Consider the following 24,092-nt stretch of genomic DNA (forward strand, 5'->3'; position numbering starts at 1 on the left):
CACTGCCACGTGAGAAATGCTTTCAGAGGGTTGGGCAAAGCTTTATATAGCGGCAGAGGATAACAGCTGGGACACAAATCAAACCACTGACAGAGAGGCATTAACAAATGGAAGGTGAGATTTGTCTTCACAAAGGCATTTTGTGTCTTTAGTCTACCTTTTTGTTCTTGATCTCTTATATTAAGTGCCATCTGAATGCATTTTTCTAAAGCAATTTCTTAATTTTTGTTTCTTCATTTGCAGAGCTGAAAATTCAAAATGTCAACCTGGAAAAATCTGAAAACCAGGAGAGACACAGGACAGAGGGCTTCAGCAGCTCCAAAGCCCTGGTGGTACGAAGAGGAGCCCCGTTCAAAGTCAGTCTGCAGCTGGGGGGCCGAGCCTTCAACCCCAAGACCGAATGTCTGAGGATCAAAGTGATGCTAGGTAGTCCACATTTAGATTTTAGATTTTTTAAATGAATGACCATTATGCAACCAGAATTTTAAATCCCTTTCCCTAATTGTAATTCTCTCTCCTCACCCCAGGTCACCTGTATGTGGTCATGCCAGTCACTTTCGACGAGAAGGATTGCCCTTTCCGTTGGAGCGCCTATATCGACCCAAATGGCCTGAACCTCCAAAACCCCTCCATATTCATCTCCTCTCCTGTCACTGCCTCGGTGGGTCGCTACAGATTTCAGGTGTGTGTGATCAGTAATAATGGCATGAAGACCTGCGCGTTCGGCAAATTCATCCTGCTCTGCAATCCCTGGTGTCGTGGTGAGTCAACTCAGTGAACTCATTAGATGTTTTTAGGAAGGTCACACAGTTTTGCAGACTCAGAAGGTTTTGATAGCTTATAATAATGCAGCAACAAAATCAGAAGAGCACTCACAGATAAGGTTCTGTGGGACTGAATGACTTCATCATGATGTAAGGCATGCAGTCATCACTTTCAATCAGTTCTTTTATGGGAGTCTGCAGTGCAGTGGTGATGTGCTGTGTGGCTGGCTTTGTGAATCATAGCTGAAAGATACAGATTCATCAGAGCAAATGTCTGCCACAAAAAAAGAGGAGCAAAATTTAAATGTGCCTTACTCTTTATGAGGTATATGGCAGTGTATTTTAAAATGTAACTACACAAGAATGTACTAAATGTCATGGTTATTTCCTGCAGAGGATACTGTGTATATTCCCTTCGAGGACCAGAGAGAGGAGTACATCCTGAACGACTCTGGGCTGCTGTATCTAGGGACGGCGATGAACACTGTGTCGAGACCTTGGTCCTTTGATCAGGTATGAAATGGATATCTCCTGATTACAATTTTTGCAAATGTTTAAAGAGAAAAAAACCACATCAGGTTATTTACAATTGATTTTTTCTTTAAATGTTGTATTCCATTAATTAAATAAATGTAGTATTTATTGTAATGGTAAAGTATTGCTTGTGTCCACTTACAGTATATACTTTTAATACTTTGAGTTGGATTAAACCATTTCAAAAAACATCAGTTGAAACAAACAGAAAAAAATTGAGTAAAAACTAAATGTGGGAAATTGCTCTACAATAAATACTTTGGTAGAGGTAAAAAAACCCAACAATTCTGTAGACAAATATTAACAGGTACAAAACATTCCCAAATTTCGACCTCTATCAAGCTCCAATCCTAAACCTGACCTCAGATATTGGTCCCTTGAGAGAAAGTTAAGCATCTATTTATTAGAATATGCTTAACTTTCTCTCAAGGAACCATCACTAAATCACTGAATTAATTTTTCTTCTCTCTCCCTGTGAAGTTTGAGCCTGATATTCTGGAGACGTGCCTGAATCTGCTCCAAGTCAGCCCTCAGCACCAAAAGAACAAAAGAATGGACTACCTGAGCCGAAAAAGCCCTGTCTACATCAGCCGGGTCGTGTCTGCCATGGTGAGTCACAACATAAACCCTAACAGTGTGTGCACTGTACGTTAGATTCCACGCATATGATTTGAGTCTCTTATAACAAGAAGAACAGGAAAAACTGTGCTTTTTAATGACTTGTCAGTACATTTCCAGTCATATTTGTTGTGAAAAAACTGGGCACTTTAAGCCAAAATCTAATGTTTTCCTAATACTGAGTAAAGTTTTTGTGCCTAAATCTAACCACACGCCAACCACAGTGTGTCACAACATGAAATTAAAAATCAAAATAAAATAAAATATATTAAGAATGTTTGCTGCCTAAAATGTACAAATTTAACACAACATACAAATGTAACAGATCCATGGTTTGCAGAAACGTACTGTAATTGTTGTAAGTTGTAACACAACTTGTAGACACAAACTAAAAGATAATCACGTGCTACAAGTGCTCTGCTTCACCATTATTTTATTTGCATATCATGAGAACACGAGTGTTGCATCTGCGTATTAAAAACATGTTGCGGCTTGAACTGGGACAGTGTGCTCTGCAGATAAATGCATACCTTCTGCAAAGTCCTGAAAGCTAATTGTCATGTACAGGCACACTGTAAATTATAGCAGTGAAACAGGTGAAACAGTAATTATTAAACTGTCACTCTGTAAACCAGAATCATCTTGGGAACCCGTGAGAGGCGCCAGCATGCTTTATGACGTGTGGGATCTGAAATGGAAAAAATGGAAATTACATTTATGTTCTTTTTTTATGTTCAGATCAACAGTGAAGATGACCGTGGTGTGCTGAAGGGGAACTGGACAGGTAGCTACAAAGACGGTGTTCCTCCCTCCTCGTGGACTGGGAGTGGGGACATTTTGACACAGTGGGCTGCGTCTGGTTACAGCCCGGTCAAGTATGGACAGTGCTGGGTGTTTGCAGCTGTAATGTGCACAGGTGATTATATCAGCAAACTTCAGAAATGAAATCATATTGAAAAAAATCAGTCAGTCACTCTTTACTTTACTGTTCGTTCAGTCTTCATTGACTCATGCTAAGGCCTCAAAAAATATGTAGTCATGATTGATGCCTTATCGGTCTTGTTAAGATGCCAAATATTTTTTTCCCTGTGACACAATGTTCAGATATGTCAGTCAGTGTGTTTTAATTTTTGTCTGTGTTTTATGACATCTTCCAGTCATGAGAGCTCTTGGCATTCCTTGCCGTGTTGTCACGAACTTCAACTCTGCTCACGACACCAATGACAACCTGGTGATTGAGGAGTACTACAGTGAAACGGGGCAGAAACTGAACCTCAGCAAAGACAGCATATGGTTAGTCATGATTTCCCTTTTAAATCTGTTTAGAGGTAATTGTACTTTTTGTGACAGTGATCCTGGCTTATTAAATCACTTTTTGAATCAATTTGTTTAGTTTTGTGAAGAAAAAAAAAAGTCTATTTATGCTTTGTGATATCTTTTTTTTTTATTCTTCTCAACAGGAACTTCCATGTGTGGGTGGAGTGCTGGATGACTCGTCAGGATCTGGGATCTGGCATGGACGGCTGGCAGGTTTTGGACCCGACCCCCCAGGAGAGGAGCAGAGGTGTGTGAGAAATATGGTCTTCCATGGCATACATGGAATATACATACAACTGCGAGACAGTAATTCCAGTCTTGAAATAAACATCACTGTAAATGTCTTTCCCTTCTTCTTTTGTCCTAGGAGTGTTCTGCTGTGGGCCAGCCCCAGTCAAAGCAATCAAGGATCGCCGTATTGACCTGTTTTTTGACATCCCCTTTGTTTACGCTGAGGTGAATGCAGACGTTCACTCATTTGTAGTTAGTGATGGGCGCGTGGTCAGCCACAGCAAAGACACAAAGAGAGTGGGATCCTTCATCTGCACCAAAGCTATTAGCTTCCCCAGATACCAGAACATCACCGGAGACTACAAGTACATCAAAAGTATGAAATTCATTGATTTGCTCACTTTTTAATTTAAAAAAGTGGCACTATATGGCATAAATACTTATATTTTTCCTTCAATCTTTACGAAATAGGTCCAACTCCATCATTATCATCAAGAAGTTCAACAATGTCGGATGACTCAACATTAGAAAGAGGTAATTTTGAATTTTCAGTACATTTAGTAGCCATCTGTCTAAACACACATCATCTCATACAAAAGCCCTATTCATGATTATTTTGCAGATCCATCTAAGGGGGTTTCAGTCTCCCTGACCCTGGATAAAGCTCCTGTTGCCGGGGAGCCTGTCCGCTTCACAGTGAAAGTCGTCAACAGGCAGAATGTGGCCAAAATGATGAGGGTGCATCTCAACGCCCAGGCTAAAGAATACAACCACAGCCCCACAGACACCTTCTGGGAATCCCATGGTGTCCTTCAGCTGGCGCCCATGGAGGGTAATTTCATTTTTTACTCATCTACACACTGAAATCCTCACTTCTGAAGACTGCTGTTGTTTAAATGTCTCTTTCTCCCTCTGCCTTTCCAGGCAAAGTTCTCCACCAGCAGATCCTCCCGGAGCAGTATGAGGATGTGGTGGGAGATGACCTGATCAACCTTGCAGTCGTCCTGGAGGACACAGTCAGTCATGAGCAAGTCCTGGCATCAGAGGAGTTTAACATCACCAGCTCACATATTACAATAGAGGTACTTCAGAAAATTCATTTTTCATTTATTTTACTTTTTGTAAAAATCCCAACTCTTTGACACAACATTTGCAGTGCTAAAAAAAAGGATAATGTGTAAAATTTGACACAAGGCATCTAGAAAATGCCTTCTCTTATGTGATGTGCAGAAGCAATAAAAAACAAACAAAAAACAAAAAACAAACTTTGATTGGCCCAAAGCATTATTAAGCTTAATTTAAGTGGAGTCACTGCAGGTGAATAGGGCGAAAATTTAATTAATATATATCTTTGTGAAACTCTGCCAGCTTATAACTTACATTAAGGCAGTTATGTTTTGTATTACAAGTTTCCTGATATTTTAAATATGTAAATGAGGCAATATCTAATTAAATGTATTAATTGCTCAACGATTTCAAGGACAAAAATTCTGAACATTGAATAAAGCCAGGTTCAAAATTCTTGTTGAATTTTGTTGACATATGAGAGCCAAAAGTTTAAAAAACAACAACAAAAGAGGCTCAGAGTTTGAAAAGAAACTCATTTTTCAGAAAATAGATTTAAAGGAACCGTATGTTGTGTAAAGTCCTATACATTCTCAGTAAAATAAAAGACACTACACTTATAAAGGATACAAATTTTAACTAATGGATATACCATGCAACGTCCCCAGATGATTACTTACATGTTGTTTAAAATTTGAAAATACACAAATTGTCTAATTATCTCACCATTATCTAATGATCTATACACTTTCTGATTAACATTTCCAGAACAGAAAGACTAAAAAACACACCTAAATGTGTGTGTTTGGACATTTTCTTTCCACTGGTCTAAAAAGATGAATATCATTGAACTAAAATAGCCCAAAATCTCAAAAAATGAAAAAAGTGCATGAAATAGCTTTCACCTGCAGTGTCTCCCCTCAGTTGAGCTGTAGGAAAAATGCAGAATGTGATGACAATGATTCACTTTAGAGTTACTTGAAGAGTAATATGAGTGAAATATAAGGATTTATTAACACAATTTTCTCCTTCAGATTGCAAATGAAGACTCTATTGTGCCCAACAAAAAGCACGCTGCCACAGTGACCTTCACCAACCCATTTTCTCACCCGGTGAGTGGAGTACTGACAGTGGCTGGCGCCGGGCTGATGCAGGGCAAGGCTCATTACAGGTAAGAATGAAGAACTTCTTGTTTTCATCTTCTCACGTGCATGCTGAATGACGTTTTATACACATCATAAATGGCTGTAAAACAAATGAGCTGAAGAATGCACAAAAAGGGAGTGTCACTGTGTATGACAGTACAGTATTCTTAAAGGAATGTAGGCTTGTTACATTTGTATTGTGCTGCTCACGTTTCTACTCAGGCAGGTGTGGCACAACAAATTTTTCCACTGCTGTGTGCAGATGAAGGCCGATAATTATTCACAGGAACTGGGAGGGTTATTTGAGTGATTAAGTGTGATTAGCTATAAAAAAATTTTAGCCTTGCTATGTGTGCTAAATTTAGACATTCACAAGGTAATAATTATAGCTTAGCTGTCGCAACACACAATTGGAGCCAGGTATTTGTGATCACTGCACTTCAAAGTAGCACTTCAACATTTAGTGAACTCTTTCTTTCTCTGTGTCTTCTCTGCAGGATGCACTCACTGCCTCCAGGAGGAAAAGCACAGCAGCACATCACCTTCATCCCCAGCAAGGTGGGAACCAAAATGCTGCAGGCCAGCATGGCCCTCTCAAACATCAACTCCACTATAAGAGGCTTCAAGATGGTCTCTGTCAACAGAGCTTAGGCCCTGTTTGTGTGTGTTTTTTTGTTCAGGTATCACATTTGGGTACATTTCTGAAGTCAGCATTGATTTGCTTTTTTATTTTCTGATGTAAAAACAAAAATAGCCACCTAGAACAGCCAGAACATGACAACAAGGTGGTGGCATCCATTGCAGTAGAAACTACAGATTACTGGCTTTGCATGATATAAATGTGAATGTAAATTATATTTATTTATTTATTGAGATTTATTGTGCTATTTGTGTTCAAGCCATTAAAATTCACACTTTTTTAAACAGACATTTTTATCTGGATTTCTGTGCTTTTTGCCTTGGTTTAAATAATAAAAAAAATATATAAAAAGTGTTAAAAACTACTGTATGTCACATTTTATTGTTTTGTTGTTGTTGTTGTTGTTTGTTTGTTTTTATCTTGGGATCACTTAATGCAGCCAAAACTCCCCTTGGCCACCAAACCAGACCGATCACTGACATGTTATCTATTTTCTGCAAACAAAAACAATAATATAGAATAAATATACACAGTCACATACATCCAAAGTAACTCATACTCATGCAAAAATGTGCATTAAATTGGAAAATGTAAACTACGGAGGTATGTGAGTAGGCCAAAACAAGTAACAGAATAAAATTGAATAAATCATCATCGTGATTGTAATGTGGCCCATAGATACATATACATAGACGCCACATTGACTGTGTTGGCCATACATCAGCGCGTCTGTCATGTTGGATGTGGCAGGTCTGCCTTGTAAACAAATTCACATAGATGTAAAATATGATCTGAATTAAAAAGCACTAACGTTTACATTTAACTGATTTTAATGAATCATTTTTACATTCATTGATTTATATTCATTTAAGTTCTAACAATGATAATCACTTAGACAAAAAAAAAGAACAAAGTCTGCATATTAAAATAAGACACTACAACTGGCATTGAGTCTGCCTTTCTTTTCATTTAGCAGTAAAGTGATTAACTCCGTGGCAGAAAATTACAAACCCTTATTCTATTGTATACAATAACATTTCATGGAAAAAAAGAAAGAAAAAAAGTAAACTTGCAGTAGGCTACTGTTATAAAATATGCTCAATATATTATGCAAGTCAGTTGTCCATATTTTGTAAGGACTAAGTCCTTTTTTTTGTTATATATATATATATATATATATATATATATATATATATATATATATATAAAAATAAAGTAATTTCACGGTTTTTATTTATCATAATAATAATAATAATAATAATAATAATAATAATAATAATAATAATGTCACGTTCCTATAGTATTTATACCACAGTTAGTCCCGACCAAGCAATTTGACTGGGCGAGAGGCACTAAGTAAGTGCTGACAGTGCAACCACAGCGGGACCTTTCACTACGCATGTATCACTCCGCTCTACAGGTGTTTTGAAATTAAGCTAACCGTGAATTAGCCAACATCAAAAGGTCGTCGTACCAAACTTTGCACTGCACATAGGAACATGTTTCCACAAATAACATTTGAGTTAAGCGATGAATGGTCGCCAGAGAAGGACGAAGGGAAGAAGAGAAGCCGGGATACTTTGCTGCAAACCTGCAGGTAGGGGCTGCGCTCATATGACAGCAGAAGCTGTTGCAATGTATCTTCTGATGAAGCTGCTAACTTATTGGCATCACACGCGTGACACCAAAACTCTTATTCCACTGGATACATGATAAATGAAAACATACAGATATTTCGCATTATACTAAGTAGCTGGCCTGCAGTAACGCGTAGACCTTGTTTACAAAACGTTGCAAGCTAGTGTGCAGGGCATGTGTCGCTTGACACATTGATGAACTATTTGTGTTGACGGAACTAAATAAATAAATTAAAATGATCAGCTTTTAATAAAATTAATAAATTACTGAATGGCGCTTGTAGACCTGTTGTATAAATGCACTGATTATCACACTCGGGTATGTAGGACCACAAATGTCATAGATATAGTAATAAAGCATTTAAGTAATAACTAATTGTACAGCTAAAAATAGGCATTAAATATTTGTTTGGCTGCTGTATAAAAGCAATATCAGACTCGACTATCCCACTGTGGAGGACCGCAAGTGTCACAGAAATAGCAGTAAAGCATTTACTTAATAGCTAACTAATTGTTGGCCTAAAACTGAAATATGCATCAATAAATGTGTTTGCAAATTTATTTATTAAACTTTAGACTAAATTGCAAAGTAAATCATTGTTTGATGTTTTAATGGGCAATAAAAAGAAGTATGAAAAGGTTTTCAAAAACATTTGATTTGTAAATAATTAAAAAAAAGAATACATAAATAGATAATGACAAAAAGAAAAGGGAAAAAGATGAGGGAAATGCACATACAAACGTTTTAAAGACCTGTTTCAAATTTTTTAACATTTTGTGAATGTAGTTTTTTCTCTTGTAAAACTGCATTTTACTGTATGTATTCATGAATGTATTTTTGAATTATATATTTATTGCCTATTTGAGTCGTTTTTGTAGATCCCTTTTTAAATTGAACTAGTTATTGATGGAGTAATATTTTTTTGTTAATTCTTATAATTCCTCTTTTTTATTTACCATGAAAACATAACACATTTATATTAATAAATAACTAATTTATAGCTTAAAAAAAGAAATTTGCAAAGAAATGTATTAAGCCTATTTATATTGTACAGTTAGTTATCAATTAAATTAAATGCCTTATTACTATTTCTGTGACACTTGTGATCCTCCTTAATCGAGGCTGTGCTGTTGTGCTGAATATCAGCACAGCTGTGATTGTCTTGTCCACTGACAGTCAATACACCACTCCCTCTTGTGTGTTATTGCTTTAGTAGGTTGATTTGTTGTGGCAGTTCTTTTTCTACCCTGAAGAGGGAGACTTTCCCTGAAAGAAAAGTGACTGCAGTTCATTCTGAATAAGATGCTTCTCAAACTCCTGATAATTACATGTAATCCACACAAGGAACAATTATTTGTCATTTAGTTCCTCTTGTTTCATACGCCCCCGGGTCCAGTGTGAAACTCTTTTGAAATGAAATGAAACTTGACTCACCTTTCCCAACAATGCAATTAATTTATTTGTATTTATCTATTTTAACTGTCTGTCAAAACAAATCCACAATAAAGCATTATATACAAATCATAGCTAAGCTGACAGGCAGTGTAATCGGCACATGCACGACCATACCAGTTCATCTATATTACAAACAGGTTATTAGGACAATTAGGAAAGAACAGAAAGAGGGTTAAAACATGACAAACATTTACAACCCAGAATCAAAAGTAAGGATTCAAGCACCAACCTATAATACAGCATCTTCAAGACAGCTTCTCATGAAAACATTTTTACAAGAGATCTTTTTGGTCTTTGAAGGGGATATTTTTATGTCAAGCTCCAAAATTGTTTTTACCTCATTGTGTTGTGAATTTAACCAATAATAAATAGCTCACATTTTAATGGTAAAATACAGACTATTTTCAATAGCCTCTACCTATGAGGACAATATTATCTCAAGTTTATCTAGCTGAAATATTCATAAAACAATTCTAAAATAATCGTAAAGGCAAAATCTATCTTCCTTCTAAGTCTCGTTTCTAATTTTGTATTTAAAATAGTAATGGTCAGTGGAAAAGGGGGTTTAGTGTCACAACAAATAACAAAAAAAGACACAGAACAACTGGAGCTTTTCATTCATGCAGACACTGTTCAATACACAGAATGTACAATTTTGCATTCAGTGCATCACTTTTTTTGTGTACAAAAGTGGGCCACATTTCATAAAATTGAGATGAACATATTTTTTAAAAAGTAAAAAAGGAAAAAAATGCAGTATTAACCATAATTCCCTGGGGTTAGTTTTGAAGCTTTGGTCCCTTGTTTGTCTTTGGTCTTTTATTTTGGTCCACCACTTTTGGCCTCATCTTTATGTGTCATAGATGCACTGCAGCCTTGCTTCGACATCCTGACAGTTTCTTTGGCTTTGAAGTGAAATTGTCCACCTGGGTGCTCATTAGGGATCAAATGCCTTGCGCAAAGCCTTTAAATAGAAACACTGACTCTCTCTGAATCAGTCTGTAGCTGCTCTCAGGAGTTCAGGAGCTTCTCATGATTTGGGCTGGAGGAGCAGAGTGTGACAGCTGGCGCCCTCTAGAGGTAGTCCAGCTCCAGTGCATGGCTCAAAGCCTCCAGATCGGCGCGACAGGACACCCTCCAGAACGGCATGTTCTTCTGAGAAAACAAAAATAAAATCTAAATTATATGCAGGTTTTAATGTAAAACATGCAAACTTAAGGCAAGAAACTTGCAGTGCTCTGGCAGATGCAACACAGATGTGAATTATAGACTGTGGTTTGGAGGGGGATTACAGCATGTTACAAAGTATATGTGGATAACATGTTAGCCTGTAATGTACAAAAGCATAATACAAATAAGATATTTGCCCAACTGCCAAATCCAGAAAAAAAAGTCAGACATTTCACTCTAAAGGTTAGAAAAACCTCAAACTCAGACATAGAAGCAGGAGAAATTGAGTGTGTCTTAAAGGTAACTGATTAGTTGAGGCCCATTTTTCAGCAGTCACACTCGTTAAACAACAGATTGAGTTATACCTTCTTGGCCACAGACTCTTCCTCGGCTCCATCTCCTATCACCACATACACCGCTCTCCGACCAAACCTCTGAGAGACACGCTCAAAACAGCTCTCTTTGCCTTTGGAAAAAGGGAAAATCAAATTAAAATGACTTCAAATGAAACCTTTGAAGAAAGACTTGTATTTGCAATAAACACAGTTGTCCTTTTCTCCCTGAACTCTTCTTCCCTAAACTTTCCTCACCTGTCTTGGTGGCACTGTATATGTTCTCTATGGGGAAAGCAGAGCCCAGGCCGTACAGTAACACCTTGGAGAGGGCTGGGATGAGCTGGGTGGTGGTTACCAACACATTCACACAGTTCGGCCTGAAGCAGGACAGGACAGAAACATTAATACCACAGCTAAATATAACAATCATTTTATTCAAATAGCACCTTTGAAAACAGATTTTACAAAGTGCTTTGACGACAATGCAAAGCAGAAGCAAGAAGGGTTGGGGCCAAATGATAATGCCGAACCAAGGCCAGACTAAATAGTAGAATTAAACAAGAGAGAAAAAATTACAAATCAGAAATAAAAAAAATAAAAAAACAACAACCCATACCTATAAGAGTAAATACAATTCAGAGAATAAAAGCATTAAGCACAGAAATATTACTAATAATGGAATTCAAAATGATGGAGACAGAATAAAAGAATAAATTAAAAGATTAAAGACAAACTAAAAAACACAAACTAAAAAAGACAAATTAAAATAGATGATTATTAAATGATGTCACCTTAAAGGGACATTTTCCCCCCATATAATTTTTTTTTTCCTCTTACCTGTAGTGCTATTTATCTATCAATCAATCAATCAGTCAAAATTAGAGAAACTTAACATCAATGTCTCTTTCCAGAAGTCATGACCTGGTTTCTCAAGATAATTCACAGACCTTGTTGTGAGCAGTTTAATGTAGGAACTATATTTTTCTATCAAACTACACCCACCAACTACATCACTGCTGAAACAAGGTGAGTGGATTATTTTGAGTAACTGTGTAATAATTTCTGAGAAGAGACATTGCTGGGCAGTGTGTGTGTGTGTGTGTGTGTGTGTGTGTGTGTGTGTGTGTGTGTGTGTGTGTGTGTGTGTGTGTGTGTGTGTGCGCGCGCGTGCCTGTATTTTTTGTGTTTTGAGCACCAGAAGCTGAGTGCCATCTGGTTCCATTATACTGGAAATAAGGCAGACATCTTTATGGAGGATATCTCCAACACTCTGCAACTCACATCAAAACATTCTTGACTGATAAATAACACTGCAGGTAAACAGGAAAAATCTGTATTTTTGATTTGGGCATCTGGAGAAAAATAATTAAATTAAACACCGTGGAGCTAACAGCTGATGTTAATTGAGCAGCTGATGTAAATGAAGCCATGACAGCATGAACTGACCTTGAGTTGATCAGAGCCAGCGCTTTAAGTGCTTGAGTCAGCCACAGGTCAGTCAGGACCTCCATCTCTCTCCTCAGCTGTAACCACTCCTCCCGCTTTGGGCTGCCCAGCAAACCTGCCCATCAGGGAGAAGCACAAGCTTCATGGTCAGTCTTTGAAACAAAACAACAAGTACATGAACCCGTATAGCTGCGATGCATTAAAAAAAATCTAATTTACTTAGACGTTGCAAAATCATATTTTGACAGCAGGACTGTCTGCAGTCTTTGGTTGGACGATTCTCACACAATAACCTCCAGCCAAAACCTCAGACATATGGTTTCCAGCAGAGGTAAAGCAGCCAGCTGTAATCAGCAGTGCACAAGGGTCCATAAAGAACAACAAGCTCTGACTCATTATCATAGTTGACAAACAAACCTAAGAAGGCCTTTTTACCTTTTTCACCACATCATGATCCAATTAATATAATGGGTAATACGTCAGTAATGGACCCATTTCTTAAGCAAAGATTCCTCTGAGAAGGAGCAGGTGTTTATCATCATATGCTCACAGCATTTCATCACCAACTGGTTTGGTCAATGCACAAAATGGAGCTTCAAAAATACATCATGTACTTTTCTGAAGCAGGACACTTATATAACTTGATAGCCAACAAAAACAAAGAAAACCCAGAAAAATCGCTGTGGTCTGAGGCTGAGCTGTGTTCAAATGGAAGTCTAGCTTATGGTCTAGCAGCAGGTAAATGCTTCAATGTGGTCTAATCCGTACTCAACATATTTTGACGCTTGGGCAGAAGCCCCTGGAGTTATTATAATAACACCGGGGGCAGCCTTTTGCATTGTATATTGACACAGAGAGGGTTGGCGATAAGTCACTTGAGTTTACTTGTGACAAAGAAGTGGTCAACGGTTAGGTGTAGTCAACAAAACTACTTGGTTAGAGTTAGGAAATACTTGTGGTTGACATGATCAATGACTCAAAATAACTCAGTGTTGAATTATAGTTCCACACAGGACACAAACACCAGTCTCCTGGGTCAAAGACATGTACTTGTTGGACCCACCCATCCTTCGTGGATTTTTGGCTCTTTTACATCTGTTGTTCTGAACATCATGTAATCATGCAGCAGGGTTTACACTGGTGTTGGTTGAAAGCCTTCTACGTCTCATGCAGATGCAGGTGTAACTGCCCAAGCAATGTATTTTAATGCCATATATTTGTTATACTTTTTGTGAAAGGCTGCAGATGCAATTAAGCTTCGGCTCAACAGTTTTGTTCTGCATGGCCTGTTAAATAAACTTAACTAAAAAAAACTTAACTAATTGTGAAAATGATTGTCTATTGCTTAGGACAAGCAAAACACTTGCCTGGGTCCAGACCTTCGAATCTGCCCACTCTGCGTCCGAGTTGACTAATTTTGATCATGAAAATAGTGTTTCTCTCATCATATAGCTAATTAAAAAAACAACAAAATACAAACAAACAATACAAATGCAACAGTTTCATCTTTCACTAATAATGTAATCAATTTTACACAATTCCTGAAAGCAGCCTTCCTCACTGTCCACTCTACACTTTGCTGGGGCTATGTCTGCTTCATGGCAGGAAATCTCTGCTGCTAGGCAACCGTTCAGTTTACTAGTTTACTGTCTATTTATGAAAACACATTAGTTCCTGCTTGATGCATGTCTACAAGCTGTTTTACAGTCCTATCATTGAGTTGAAGGGAAAAAATGAAAATTGATCATGCTTGATTAACAAATATTGTGTGCCAGGCAATAGTACATTTTGAAAGTCAAGCCAAGGGCTGCTAAAAATTGGTCTGAGGACCACGATTGGCCCCAGGGCCAGGCTTTGGACATGCCTGATGAAAATGAACCGTTAACGAGTTGATATCAGGCAACCAAAACACAGCATAGCCAAATTCTAGATCAAGTTTACAAGCCTTGCTTGCCGTTCTGTCACACCCTTTTGCTCTGAATGAGGGACGTTTTATGACATTTCTAGAGGGGCAGAAGGCTATGTTTGTCTACTTGCCTTAATTCCTTCATTACAAGAAAATAATGTGAATTCCCATTTGCTGTTTTTTCTTTTTCTTTCTTTTGGACCGTCAATACTCTTTGATTATCTATTTTGGACCTCAAAAAAGTACTCAACATGATGTCCTGTCTTTGCAGTTTATGTTAAGAGGATGGCTTCCTGTGAATGTTCTGCATTGTACCTTACTTGTTTACAGTTTTTTTTTGTTGTTGTTGTAATACCAGAGGTTTATCAAAATCCAATAAACACACATACAAAAAAAAATTAAATTAATTTTACTGTTACCTTTTCTTTCATTATGCGTTCTAATTCTGTTGCAAGAAAACACACATAATCCTCATTACCTAATCTAAATATCTATGTTGCTATTACACAGCAGTGTTAAAATAAGAGTGGAGCTTACCCCCAACATTATTCTTGTATGTGTTGTAGATCTCCTTGACTCTGCGGTATCGGAAAGCCAGTTTCCTCATCCAGTCCACCCCTCCGTGAACCCCTGACCCCAGGCACAGAGAGCCGGCCCCTGCTGGGCTCTGGAAGCCGTCCGACCCAAAGTTGTAAGTGCTGCAGGATCACAATACAGGAAATAGTCAGGATATACATCATAAAGACACACACTGCATTTTTCCAGAGCATCTTATAGAAGCACCATGTTTGGTGTTTCAGAGGGATTGATTTAAGAACTGGTACAGCTATATTTATGAATACAGTTTCTAACTCTACGAAGTGACTTAAAGCTATTCAGGTTATGAACGAGAAGGCAGTGCTTGAACCATTTATCAAATTTAGGGAGGTGAGCCAGTGTAACCACAAAAATTTCAGGGACAAGAAACACTGTTAAATTGAAAATCACTTTTTAGTCATGAATGAAAAAGCTTTGTCAGTAAGAAATCATGAAGTATATACATTCAGCGCGGGTGGGATGAATATAAAAACATCTTTGAGAATGAAAAGGGCCAAGTTCAATAAAATAAATACTTCAAAAAAAGTACTTTGGTACAGTCTGGCTCTTTCTCAAATCACTCCTAAAAGTATCCTAAAGTGCTTCAACAAGTTTCTGCAGTAAAACGTCTGGACTTAGGGAGACAGAGGGAATGATAAAGAGATATTTTGATGAGAAACGAAAGCGTTGGATAATCCTGTGACATATTATATGGCTGTGGAAGTCGGTAAAATAAAAGACATGCACATGCTTGCATGCATGAACAAACACAGACGCGCAAAAACTCTTCGTCTCATCTCTTTTTTCCTCCTGCGCACTAAAACCCAGAGGGCAAGTCTGGTTCACAAGCCACAGCAGAACTGTCAGAGTCTCTCAGCAGAGCTCTATATACAGTAACACAGTAGGCGCTTTACCTCAGGTCCTGTCCGTTGTCGTCTGATGCCACGTCATCAATATGAACCTGGTCACATTCCTGGGAATTGAAATAGAGAACGGATATATCAAAAGATCCATTTCAAAGTGGAGCCCTGTACAGGCAGGTCCCTCTTCTTCAGGGGAGCCTGCAGGAGCGATAGCACTTACAGTAATAATAGTAAAACAAGCTAAAATAAAAGACAAGGAAGGAGAAAATAAGGTGTTGGGACACGGGACAGTGAGGCGCCAGAGATACAGGACAGTCAATGCGGCTGAACGATCCTGGTGTAACCACACAGTAAATTAAAGTAAAGAAAATCTGCATTTTTTTTAAAGTGCGTCCAATATTTTGGTTAAAAAATCCTCTGAAGAAAGGCCTATTGTCTTTGACGAGCACAGTGGTGTGCATGCTTTTCCTTTCTATTGGATGTTAATGCAGCCGACCAAACCGCAGGGATTCAAACCACACTGTAGCTTAAAACGCACAGCTACAGCCAAAGCACCTTCAGCAATACGCAGTTAAATCAGAAACTTGAAAACAGTTATTAAGATTGGATGAAGACAAAACCAAGGAGCATAAACCCATCATAGCAGGCAAGGAGGAAATACAGAGGTATGTTGAATAACTGTCTCTCAAAAAACACAAAACAAAAAAAAAACTTTCACATTTTTTAGTCCAGCTTTAAGCCCACAGCCTCCTTTCTCAAATTCACATTACACACAACCATGCACACATTCGTGCAAAAACTGAGTCCTAGTCTAATTTCTAGTTGTCACACAGAGACCCGAGACAGACATGGTGTCCTATCACTTTTCAGCCATCTAAAAGCCAGATGGAGACGCTACCTCATCTTCCCTCCACCTCCACATAGCTCAATTTCCAGGGGCTGCAGCCCACCTCCCACTCATGTGCCACCCACCCCTGCAAGCAAGTAGCAAGTAGCATTTGGGGGGATATTATGGCAGAAATGGAGTATAATATAGACTGCTTCATTGTGATTTTGCACTGATAAAAACATTAACTTCCAGGTAGACAACTGTCAAATTATTTAAATTATGGAGATTTCTGAAGTTGGTAAACCTTTTATTTCTTTTGTCGTTTTAGCTGTAACTATAAGTTGAACACGGTGGTCTGTGCTGTCTGATGTTTCTGCTGTGTTTATTTTATGTGGTTTGTTGCTTTGCTAGCATCTTTGATATAACGGCTTAAATTCCCCATACCAAAGGGCTGTCTGACAGCCTTTGTTCTGCACTATTTGATTTTATTGTAAATTAAGTGAGGGTTTTCTATCACAAAGTTATTGTAAAGAAATATAGTGATTCTGTCTATAATACGTATGTTTTATTTAGTGTACAATCACCTGAAAATAGAATTGTTGTGTTTTTGTTACCCTAGAATGAGCTGTTGATATCTATATAGGCAGCAGGTCCTCATCCACAGAGATCCCCATGTTGCACCATCATGTTTCTACAGTAGTCCAGAACGGACAAACCAAACACTGGCTCTAGACAGGGCAGTTTGTGTGTTTGTGTCACACTGTAGTTTGAAGCCTCTCTGCGATGAGCAATGTTAGAAAAAAACACAGATTTTTAAAAAAATGTAAAACCGCTTTATTCAGTGTTTTTGCTGGTTTAAACCACCAGGTTGATTTGTTTTGGAGAGGAAGAGAACTGTGTCGATAACTTGGCTCGTGAACGTCTGGATGAAAAATAAGCTGAGCACACATTTGCAGGTCCTGGGCTAGATGCCAGTCTCAAACACACCAAACCGAGTCCGAGAAACACAGAATTGTGATGTGAAACTGCTTTGTTTGTTTCGGAGAGGAGACCCCTGTGGGTAATTCAGCGTGTGGTAAAAACCTCCTAAACAATGAACACTAAAGGAATCCTAACCGTTAGATCACACTTGGCACATGGGAGAAGTTTCACCTTGTTGCAATCTATAATCATCACCACCAGATGCCCCTAAATCCTAGAAAATATATATATATTTTTTTTAAATAGGAGCATTTCAACTGGAAATTCTGACTTTGATTAATCAGACTGTCTTGTAATTACGTGATCTTCTGATGGTATTACAGTTATGACAGCAGCGATAACACTCCTAGCGACTGATGTAGCTCCTGACATTGGAGGGACAAGATAATTGTACCTCAAGATTTAACTGGAGTTGTCAGTGGGCTGCGGCCTGCTGCTTTAGAGATTTACTGAGCCCTGACAACAAAAGAGGGGATAAGAACCGGGTTTGCAAATGGCTTTGTTGGCTCCTTTCCCTCCTCTTGACTGTTCCTCCTCCCATTTTACTAATTTTCCTCTTGGATGCTCCGACACACACCTATAATTACAGCACAAAGTGTACTTGTTCTGTCTCTCTCTGTCCCTCTCTAATCTTTTTTCTTTGTCAGAACAAGGCCAAGGAATTCGAGAGGAAAAACAAATTAACTTTTCAGTCACTAGCAGGTAGTAAAACTGCATTTTAATGACCACTTAGAGTTTTTTTATTTTCTTTTGAGGAGTCATCGTTTTTTAAAGTTCTACCAATGTCCATGTTAACTTTAGTGGACTTTTAGGCAGCAGGTTAGGTCTCACTGTAAGAGCACTTATGCCAGCAGTTAACAACCCTTCCTTTTAATATTTCTGCTCAAGTGAGGAGGGCAAATTGTTTGGAAAATGCTGTAGTAAGAATTAATACAGGATAGCAGTTGTGTGAGGGGGTTTCTACAATGACTGCCACTGTGCTTTATGCCAGGTAAGAAAACAGCACCTAAATGTCAAACCTCTTGCCACTGAAGGCAGTTGCAGGGAAGGTTTTCTGGTATGCCAGCTTATACTCTTTTGGATATGTCCTCACTGCTGCTATTTTCCATCTTACTGGAAACGAATCTAAGTTAAAAAAAAAAAAAATCTTCAAAAAAGGAGATGCAGAGTGCTGCAGTGGGTATATGAAATAAGTCAGTGGTAAGGTTTGTGAAGTGTAATGTCCAAGATAATGTTTTAATGCTACAGTTGTTAAAAGAATTTACAAAAATAACTTTTTGTCATATTTGCTAAAACATTCAGTACATCCAGACAGTAGGACATGACACAGATAATCTGTGAAAAAAAATCACATTTCCCTTCTTACTGTTTGCAACAGTATTTGCTTGAATCCAGCCCAGTGCAAAAGAAAAAAAAAAAAACAACCGGAGCCGAGGACTCTCTAACGCAGCTGTCAATCATGTCAATCGAGCTCGTGAACTGTGGTCAAACTGTCAGCTTTTCAGCTGTAAAATGAGAAAGTTAGTCCAGTCAGAAGGAAGTTCTTCCTTTTGGCCTTGGCTAGAAATTCTACTGCTAAAAGTACACTAAAATATGTTTCTGAACACATTGTAGGTGAGAAATAGGCAATGCAATAACAGAATCTTGACTCATATTTGATCAGCATTGTTCACGAGCAGTGATTGACTTGATTAACAGCGATTTTAGAGCTACCTCTGCTGTAGTCGGTTGTTTTTGGTATGCTCCAGTCAAGTCTTATAAATACCATTAGAAACACTGCACAGAGGCAGAGGAACCTGATTCCTTTCTCAATTATCTGTATTACTGTCTGGATGTAGAGACAGTTTAAGCAAATGTGACAAAAACGGTTGCTAAAGGGACAAAAGTTAACACAACAAAATTTAATTCTGCAATTTCTAAACACACACACACACACACACACACACACACACACACATTTTTTATGAGGCAGATATCACTCAAATCTAATAACTCACCTCCAAATCATTGAAGAAGAGTCTCGAGTCGGCCAGGTTAAAGATCATCTCCTCCATCCACAAACCAAGAGACACTGCCTTTGAGGAATCCTGATGCACACACAGACAGAAGGACACACAAACAACCCAAGAATTAATAATATTTAGTACGTGTCTGTGTACGCTTCTTCATCTGTTATTTGGAGCTAATCACAAATGAGGTTTTAAATTTTCTTGAACCACAACTGCGACACAATTTATTTCCTATTAATTAAATTCGTGTCTTGGCATGTCATGTGCTGCATGTCCTGAGGCATTTTCAGTGTACATATACTGTCATAACTAATTTCCCCTCAGGCACAGACTCTTATCTTGTCTCACACATTTTAACACATTTACGTGAAAGAAAACTTGTGGCTTGACCTAGTTCCTAAGAATGACGTCAATACAACATCTATCTATAATGTCAGGGGCTCCGCCCTCATTAATTATTGAATTAATAATAAAACCATGAGCTCAAGCTAAGATTGATGGCCTAAGAGGTTTGGTATTCAGAATAATCAGTTAAATTAGATTACTGAACATCATTACTCTTGTCTTCGTTCTTGCCTTGTCAGAGCAGTCGCCTGCTTGTCTCTCTAAACAACTTTTCTTTCACTTCCTCCGTAAACTCATTAACTGGATTGACACAAACAGGTTTCAGGGAGGGGCGAGACTTAATCTCTCGGCTGATTCTTATCATCACTAACGTTTTTCTGACAAATTTATTTCTCCTCTCTTCATCTAGTACACAGATTCCCCCCATATTTCTCAAATCTTTTTCCTGAATCTTGCAGTAAATAATGCACAGACTCATTCAATTTAATTATTTCGGTCTATTAATGACTATTAAATTAAATTATTAGGAACACCTTTTTATTAACCTCAAACTCATTTAATCATCTCAAGGCTTAATAAACAGTTTAAGTACTTTTGGAAGTTTTTTTTTTACCGAATTATCCATGTAAAGATGAGTTGGGGGATAATAGTTCTTGAAAATTCTCTGTGATTAGATGGGTACATCTGCAGGGAAAAGCTCACAAAGTTGATACCAGACAGTCAGGTAAGGGACAAGTCCACTGAGGGAGAGAAGTCATACTCAATGTATGAGTCAAACACTGGACTTTTACCCAGGAGACTGTGGTTTGTGTCCCTAAGAGTCAGCATTGGCTTATTTTTAGATTTAGTTGACTTATTATTTTCAGTTTTTAGTTGTTGAATGCAGTGTGTACATAAACTGGTAATGTACAGGACCATTGTTTGAATGTCCAATAAATATGTCCTGTTATGGTTTGAAAATATTGAAGGCGAAGGCTGTGGGATGGACTTTCCTGCTGGGCATCTTAGAAACATTTATGACATTAACATTCAGTTATTCTCCTAAAGCACCGGTTCCCAAACTCTTTAGGCTGCACACCCCCCCCTACATCCCGACTGCGTTGAAGTTTTTTTTTTTTATACAATGACAGAAAATTTTGAAGGCCGACTGCCATTTTGACAGCTTGTATATCACATTCCTGTCCAGTTGGAGGACTTTTCACTAGATGAAAAGCAAAGGGTTTGACAAAATGATTGAAATTACCCTTGTGGGGGACATAAATGTTTTGTTTTTTTTATGCTAATCCATCCAATATTTGCTATTTCAGTCTGGATCAAATATGTAGACTGACAGTCAGACAAACATCCAAAGCTGCTAGTGTTACAAGCAAGTTTCAGTTATTTTTAAATTTTAAATTAGATTGTCATGTAAACGATTGGACTGAATGAATGACAATGACTCGAATGATGAGAAAAATACATATGCACAACAGTGTGACACCTCACATCACACCACCTCTCCTCCCCTGTTGTTCTTCTTCTTGCAGTGGAAAAACCCCAAACAAATATGCACGTGTTGCATTACACCAACTTCAGTTTTATTTCTAATAAGAAAATTATAAATCATCCCCCACAGAAACACATAGATCATGTGTGGACATACAGGCTGACAAACAGCTTGGGTGTGTTGCTTTTCCAGACTACAAAAGCAGGTGTGTGTATGTATGCACAGCGTATTGTTTTGATGGCAACGTAGGCTTGTCTTTGGCAGCGCGACAGGAGAAGCAGAGAGGTGTCAGCCAAAGGTGAACGTTAGATTAGTGCATCGGGAAATGAGAAGCAGAGCTGTCTCCTGGCTCGAAATGGTAGAGACGGGCTTGATGACACAAGCACAGTAAATGATGACAATTATAAAACACCCCTCCTAAAAAAAGGTGTGAGGGGAAAAAGGTAATTGAGGATGAAGGGTGGAAAAGGTTCAGTAGGAGGAGAGGGAGGATGACAAGGAGCGAATGACGAGCAGGAGGATTGAGAAACACTGGACAGAAGAGGAAGAGATAAATGGAAAGGTTGAAGAAGGAGGGATTAAAAGGCTTAAGGGATTGTTCTGCTTGTCTAATAATTGAAATAATGATCTATAATTAAAAAAACAAGGGCTGCTCTATACAGACAAAAAGACAAGGAAGGAAAAAAAAACACCTAAATCATTCACCTTTACTCGTATACAGGATGTTTGATATTGAAAACACACTAGAGAAGGGTGCCGTATGATAGATGGGATAATGGAAGAGCTGTTACAGGGGAGGGAATCAGCTCCTCATGTGGATCTCCCCTCACCTCTGGCTCACCAAGCTGGTGAAAACAACTGTCTTTCAACACACCCATTTGTCTTTCCTGCACGCCGGGCCCAGACTTGCCTTCAATTATAGGTCCCAAACATTTGTTTATGATAAGAGTTTAATAGGCTGACCCTAATGGGAAGAGCCTGGGCTGTTAAAAGTCAACAGAAAGCAGGACACAAAGTGGGCATTTTTTTATGCCAGAAAAAAATGTACTATTGTTGTAAGTGTTGGCTGCAAATTGGGGAAAAAAGCATTGCTATCTTGTAAGCTGTCTTGACGCTTTGGATTGTTAATCTGTTTTTCCGCTGTCACTCATTCAATTCCTCCGCTGCATGTCTGAGTTTTGATGTCAGAGTCTGTCCAACTGAGCCTGAGCAGCGGGGTGTTTGGGTGGTGGAAGGAATCAGGAATTTTTGGCACATGAGTCACATTTCAACACATCCACTCTTGCGCTCTTTCTCTCTCTCTCTCTCGTTGTTTCTTCCTCTCCCCCCCTCCGTGGCAGAAAAGAAAGAAAAAGAAACAACGGCATGCATGGCCTGCCGGGGGCTGAACCGATCAGAAACGCTGCTTTCAAACTCCCATCAGCCTTGTGTCAACCCGCAGGGGGACCGTGAGAATTCAAAACACACATTCCCGGCCAAAACTAAGAAACGCACCACTGTCCGCCCCTCGTCAGCTGCCTGTCTGTTATGTAAAGGTCCCACCGGCTGTCAGTCACGCAGCAGGATGCTCGGGTAGCTAAACAACCCCGGTGCATTATGAAAAGAAACAAGAGGGCAGAAAGGCAAATCAGCCAGCGTGTGAAAATGCTCAAAGAAGAGACCAAAAGGTCACAGACTCGACTCTGGCGGTTAAACCTTCCACTGTTAGTCAAATAAGCACTCTATCTCTGACACAAAGGGTGATTTGACTGAGATTAATTTGTTGCCTTGACGGTTTTTTGCCAAACTGTGGCATGTGATTTACTGTCATAGTCAAAGTGTGATGAGCTACAGCACGTACGTCTTACAGTAAATGACGGGGAGGGGTCGTATCAGCATACCTTGCCAAATCGTGAGGAGAAGGTTCCCGTGAGGAGCGAATGGAAAATGATGATGGTTTCATCCAGGTCCCAGATAAACACACGCTGCAGTGAAATAACAGACATGTAATGTTAACCTCATGAAAGTTTATGTGTGTGAGAGAGAGAGAAAGATAAATATTGTAGAGAAATACTGATAATTTTCAACACCGTGTGAGTGTGTGTTTACCTCTATATCAGAGTCCAGAGGTGGAGCGGGGTCACTGACTCTTTTTCTCCCTCTCAGCTTCCCATCTGACCCCCTTCGTGCAGGGACCCCCTCCTCTTTACCTGGTGTGGGGGGGCTGGGCGGCGGGTGGTACTCTCCTAGAACACACACGTAAAACAATAATCAGTCTCTATAAACCAACCTTTTTCAAGATTCACACTCAAAAGAATGTTTCAAGGGACCCTTTTTTAAAAATTCACTTTACTAGTCATGGAGAATAAAAAAGATTCTATTGAGTTGCATGATGGCATGTGAAGGATCCAGTTTTGTTTGGATCCATACTAGGGACTTAAAGTTAGTACATCTCAGTCACTGCCACTCTTACAGTTTTTATTTTTAATTTTTAAATCTATCTCTTAAAAGTCACCCATCATTATAGAGGCGCATGACTAAATCCTTGAAATTCCCATTTAATTGTCTGTTAGTATTAACACCCAAGTCATTAAACGTGAAAGTAAGAGCTAACCCCAGATTTACTCTTGTTTTGCATTCATCCTCACTTTATATATATTGCCGGTATGTCTCTTGAGTGCCTGTTACTTGCAGATTGGCACCTTGTTGCTACGTTTTTATTAAAGTCCTGACATTACGTGAGCGCTGGGTACATGCCCA

General features: G+C 38.6%; 2 protein-coding genes across 3 annotated transcripts in view; one reads left to right on the forward strand and one right to left on the reverse strand.

The window, feature by feature from the left end:
• On the forward strand, positions 1-6,600 carry tgm5l (transglutaminase 5, like). The gene is made up of 14 exons (XM_042494003.2): positions 1-114; positions 244-426; positions 528-761; positions 1,159-1,277; positions 1,779-1,907; positions 2,655-2,832; positions 3,074-3,209; positions 3,377-3,480; positions 3,601-3,840; positions 3,936-3,998; positions 4,087-4,296; positions 4,389-4,546; positions 5,564-5,700; positions 6,172-6,600. Exons 1-14 carry the CDS (start codon positions 108-110, stop codon positions 6,323-6,325), a joined length of 2,052 nt encoding a protein of 683 aa, XP_042349937.2. The 5' UTR covers positions 1-107; the 3' UTR covers positions 6,326-6,600.
• Positions 6,601-9,387: 2,787 nt separating this feature from the next.
• The window catches only part of eya2 (EYA transcriptional coactivator and phosphatase 2), a 36,616-nt gene continuing 21,911 nt past the window's right edge, over positions 9,388-24,092 (reverse strand). For both annotated transcript variants that reach the window (XM_042495232.2, XM_042495222.2), the window contains exons 8-16: positions 23,442-23,578; positions 23,234-23,317; positions 19,511-19,600; positions 15,755-15,813; positions 14,802-14,962; positions 12,359-12,473; positions 11,168-11,289; positions 10,943-11,043; positions 9,388-10,562 (exon numbers count right to left, since the gene is read on the reverse strand). In XM_042495232.2, the coding sequence (XP_042351166.1) occupies positions 10,482-10,562; positions 10,943-11,043; positions 11,168-11,289; positions 12,359-12,473; positions 14,802-14,962; positions 15,755-15,813; positions 19,511-19,600; positions 23,234-23,317; positions 23,442-23,578 (950 nt within the window). In that variant the 3' untranslated portion in view covers positions 9,388-10,481. The remainder of the gene's footprint in view (positions 10,563-10,942; positions 11,044-11,167; positions 11,290-12,358; positions 12,474-14,801; positions 14,963-15,754; positions 15,814-19,510; positions 19,601-23,233; positions 23,318-23,441; positions 23,579-24,092) is intronic.

Source organism: Plectropomus leopardus, chromosome 2 (assembly GCF_026936395.1).
Source record: "Plectropomus leopardus strain MGB_pleo_1.0 chromosome 2, ASM2693639v1, whole genome shotgun sequence".
Taxonomy (NCBI): domain Eukaryota; kingdom Metazoa; phylum Chordata; class Actinopteri; order Perciformes; family Serranidae; genus Plectropomus; species Plectropomus leopardus.

Coding starts and splice junctions, on each gene's coding strand:
- tgm5l (XM_042494003.2), top strand. Junction 1,278..1,778: donor GACCTTGGTCCTTTGATCAG/GTATGAAATGGA, acceptor CTCCCTGTGAAG/TTTGAGCCTGATATTCTGGA. Junction 3,999..4,086: donor TGACTCAACATTAGAAAGAG/GTAATTTTGAAT, acceptor ATTATTTTGCAG/ATCCATCTAAGGGGGTTTCA.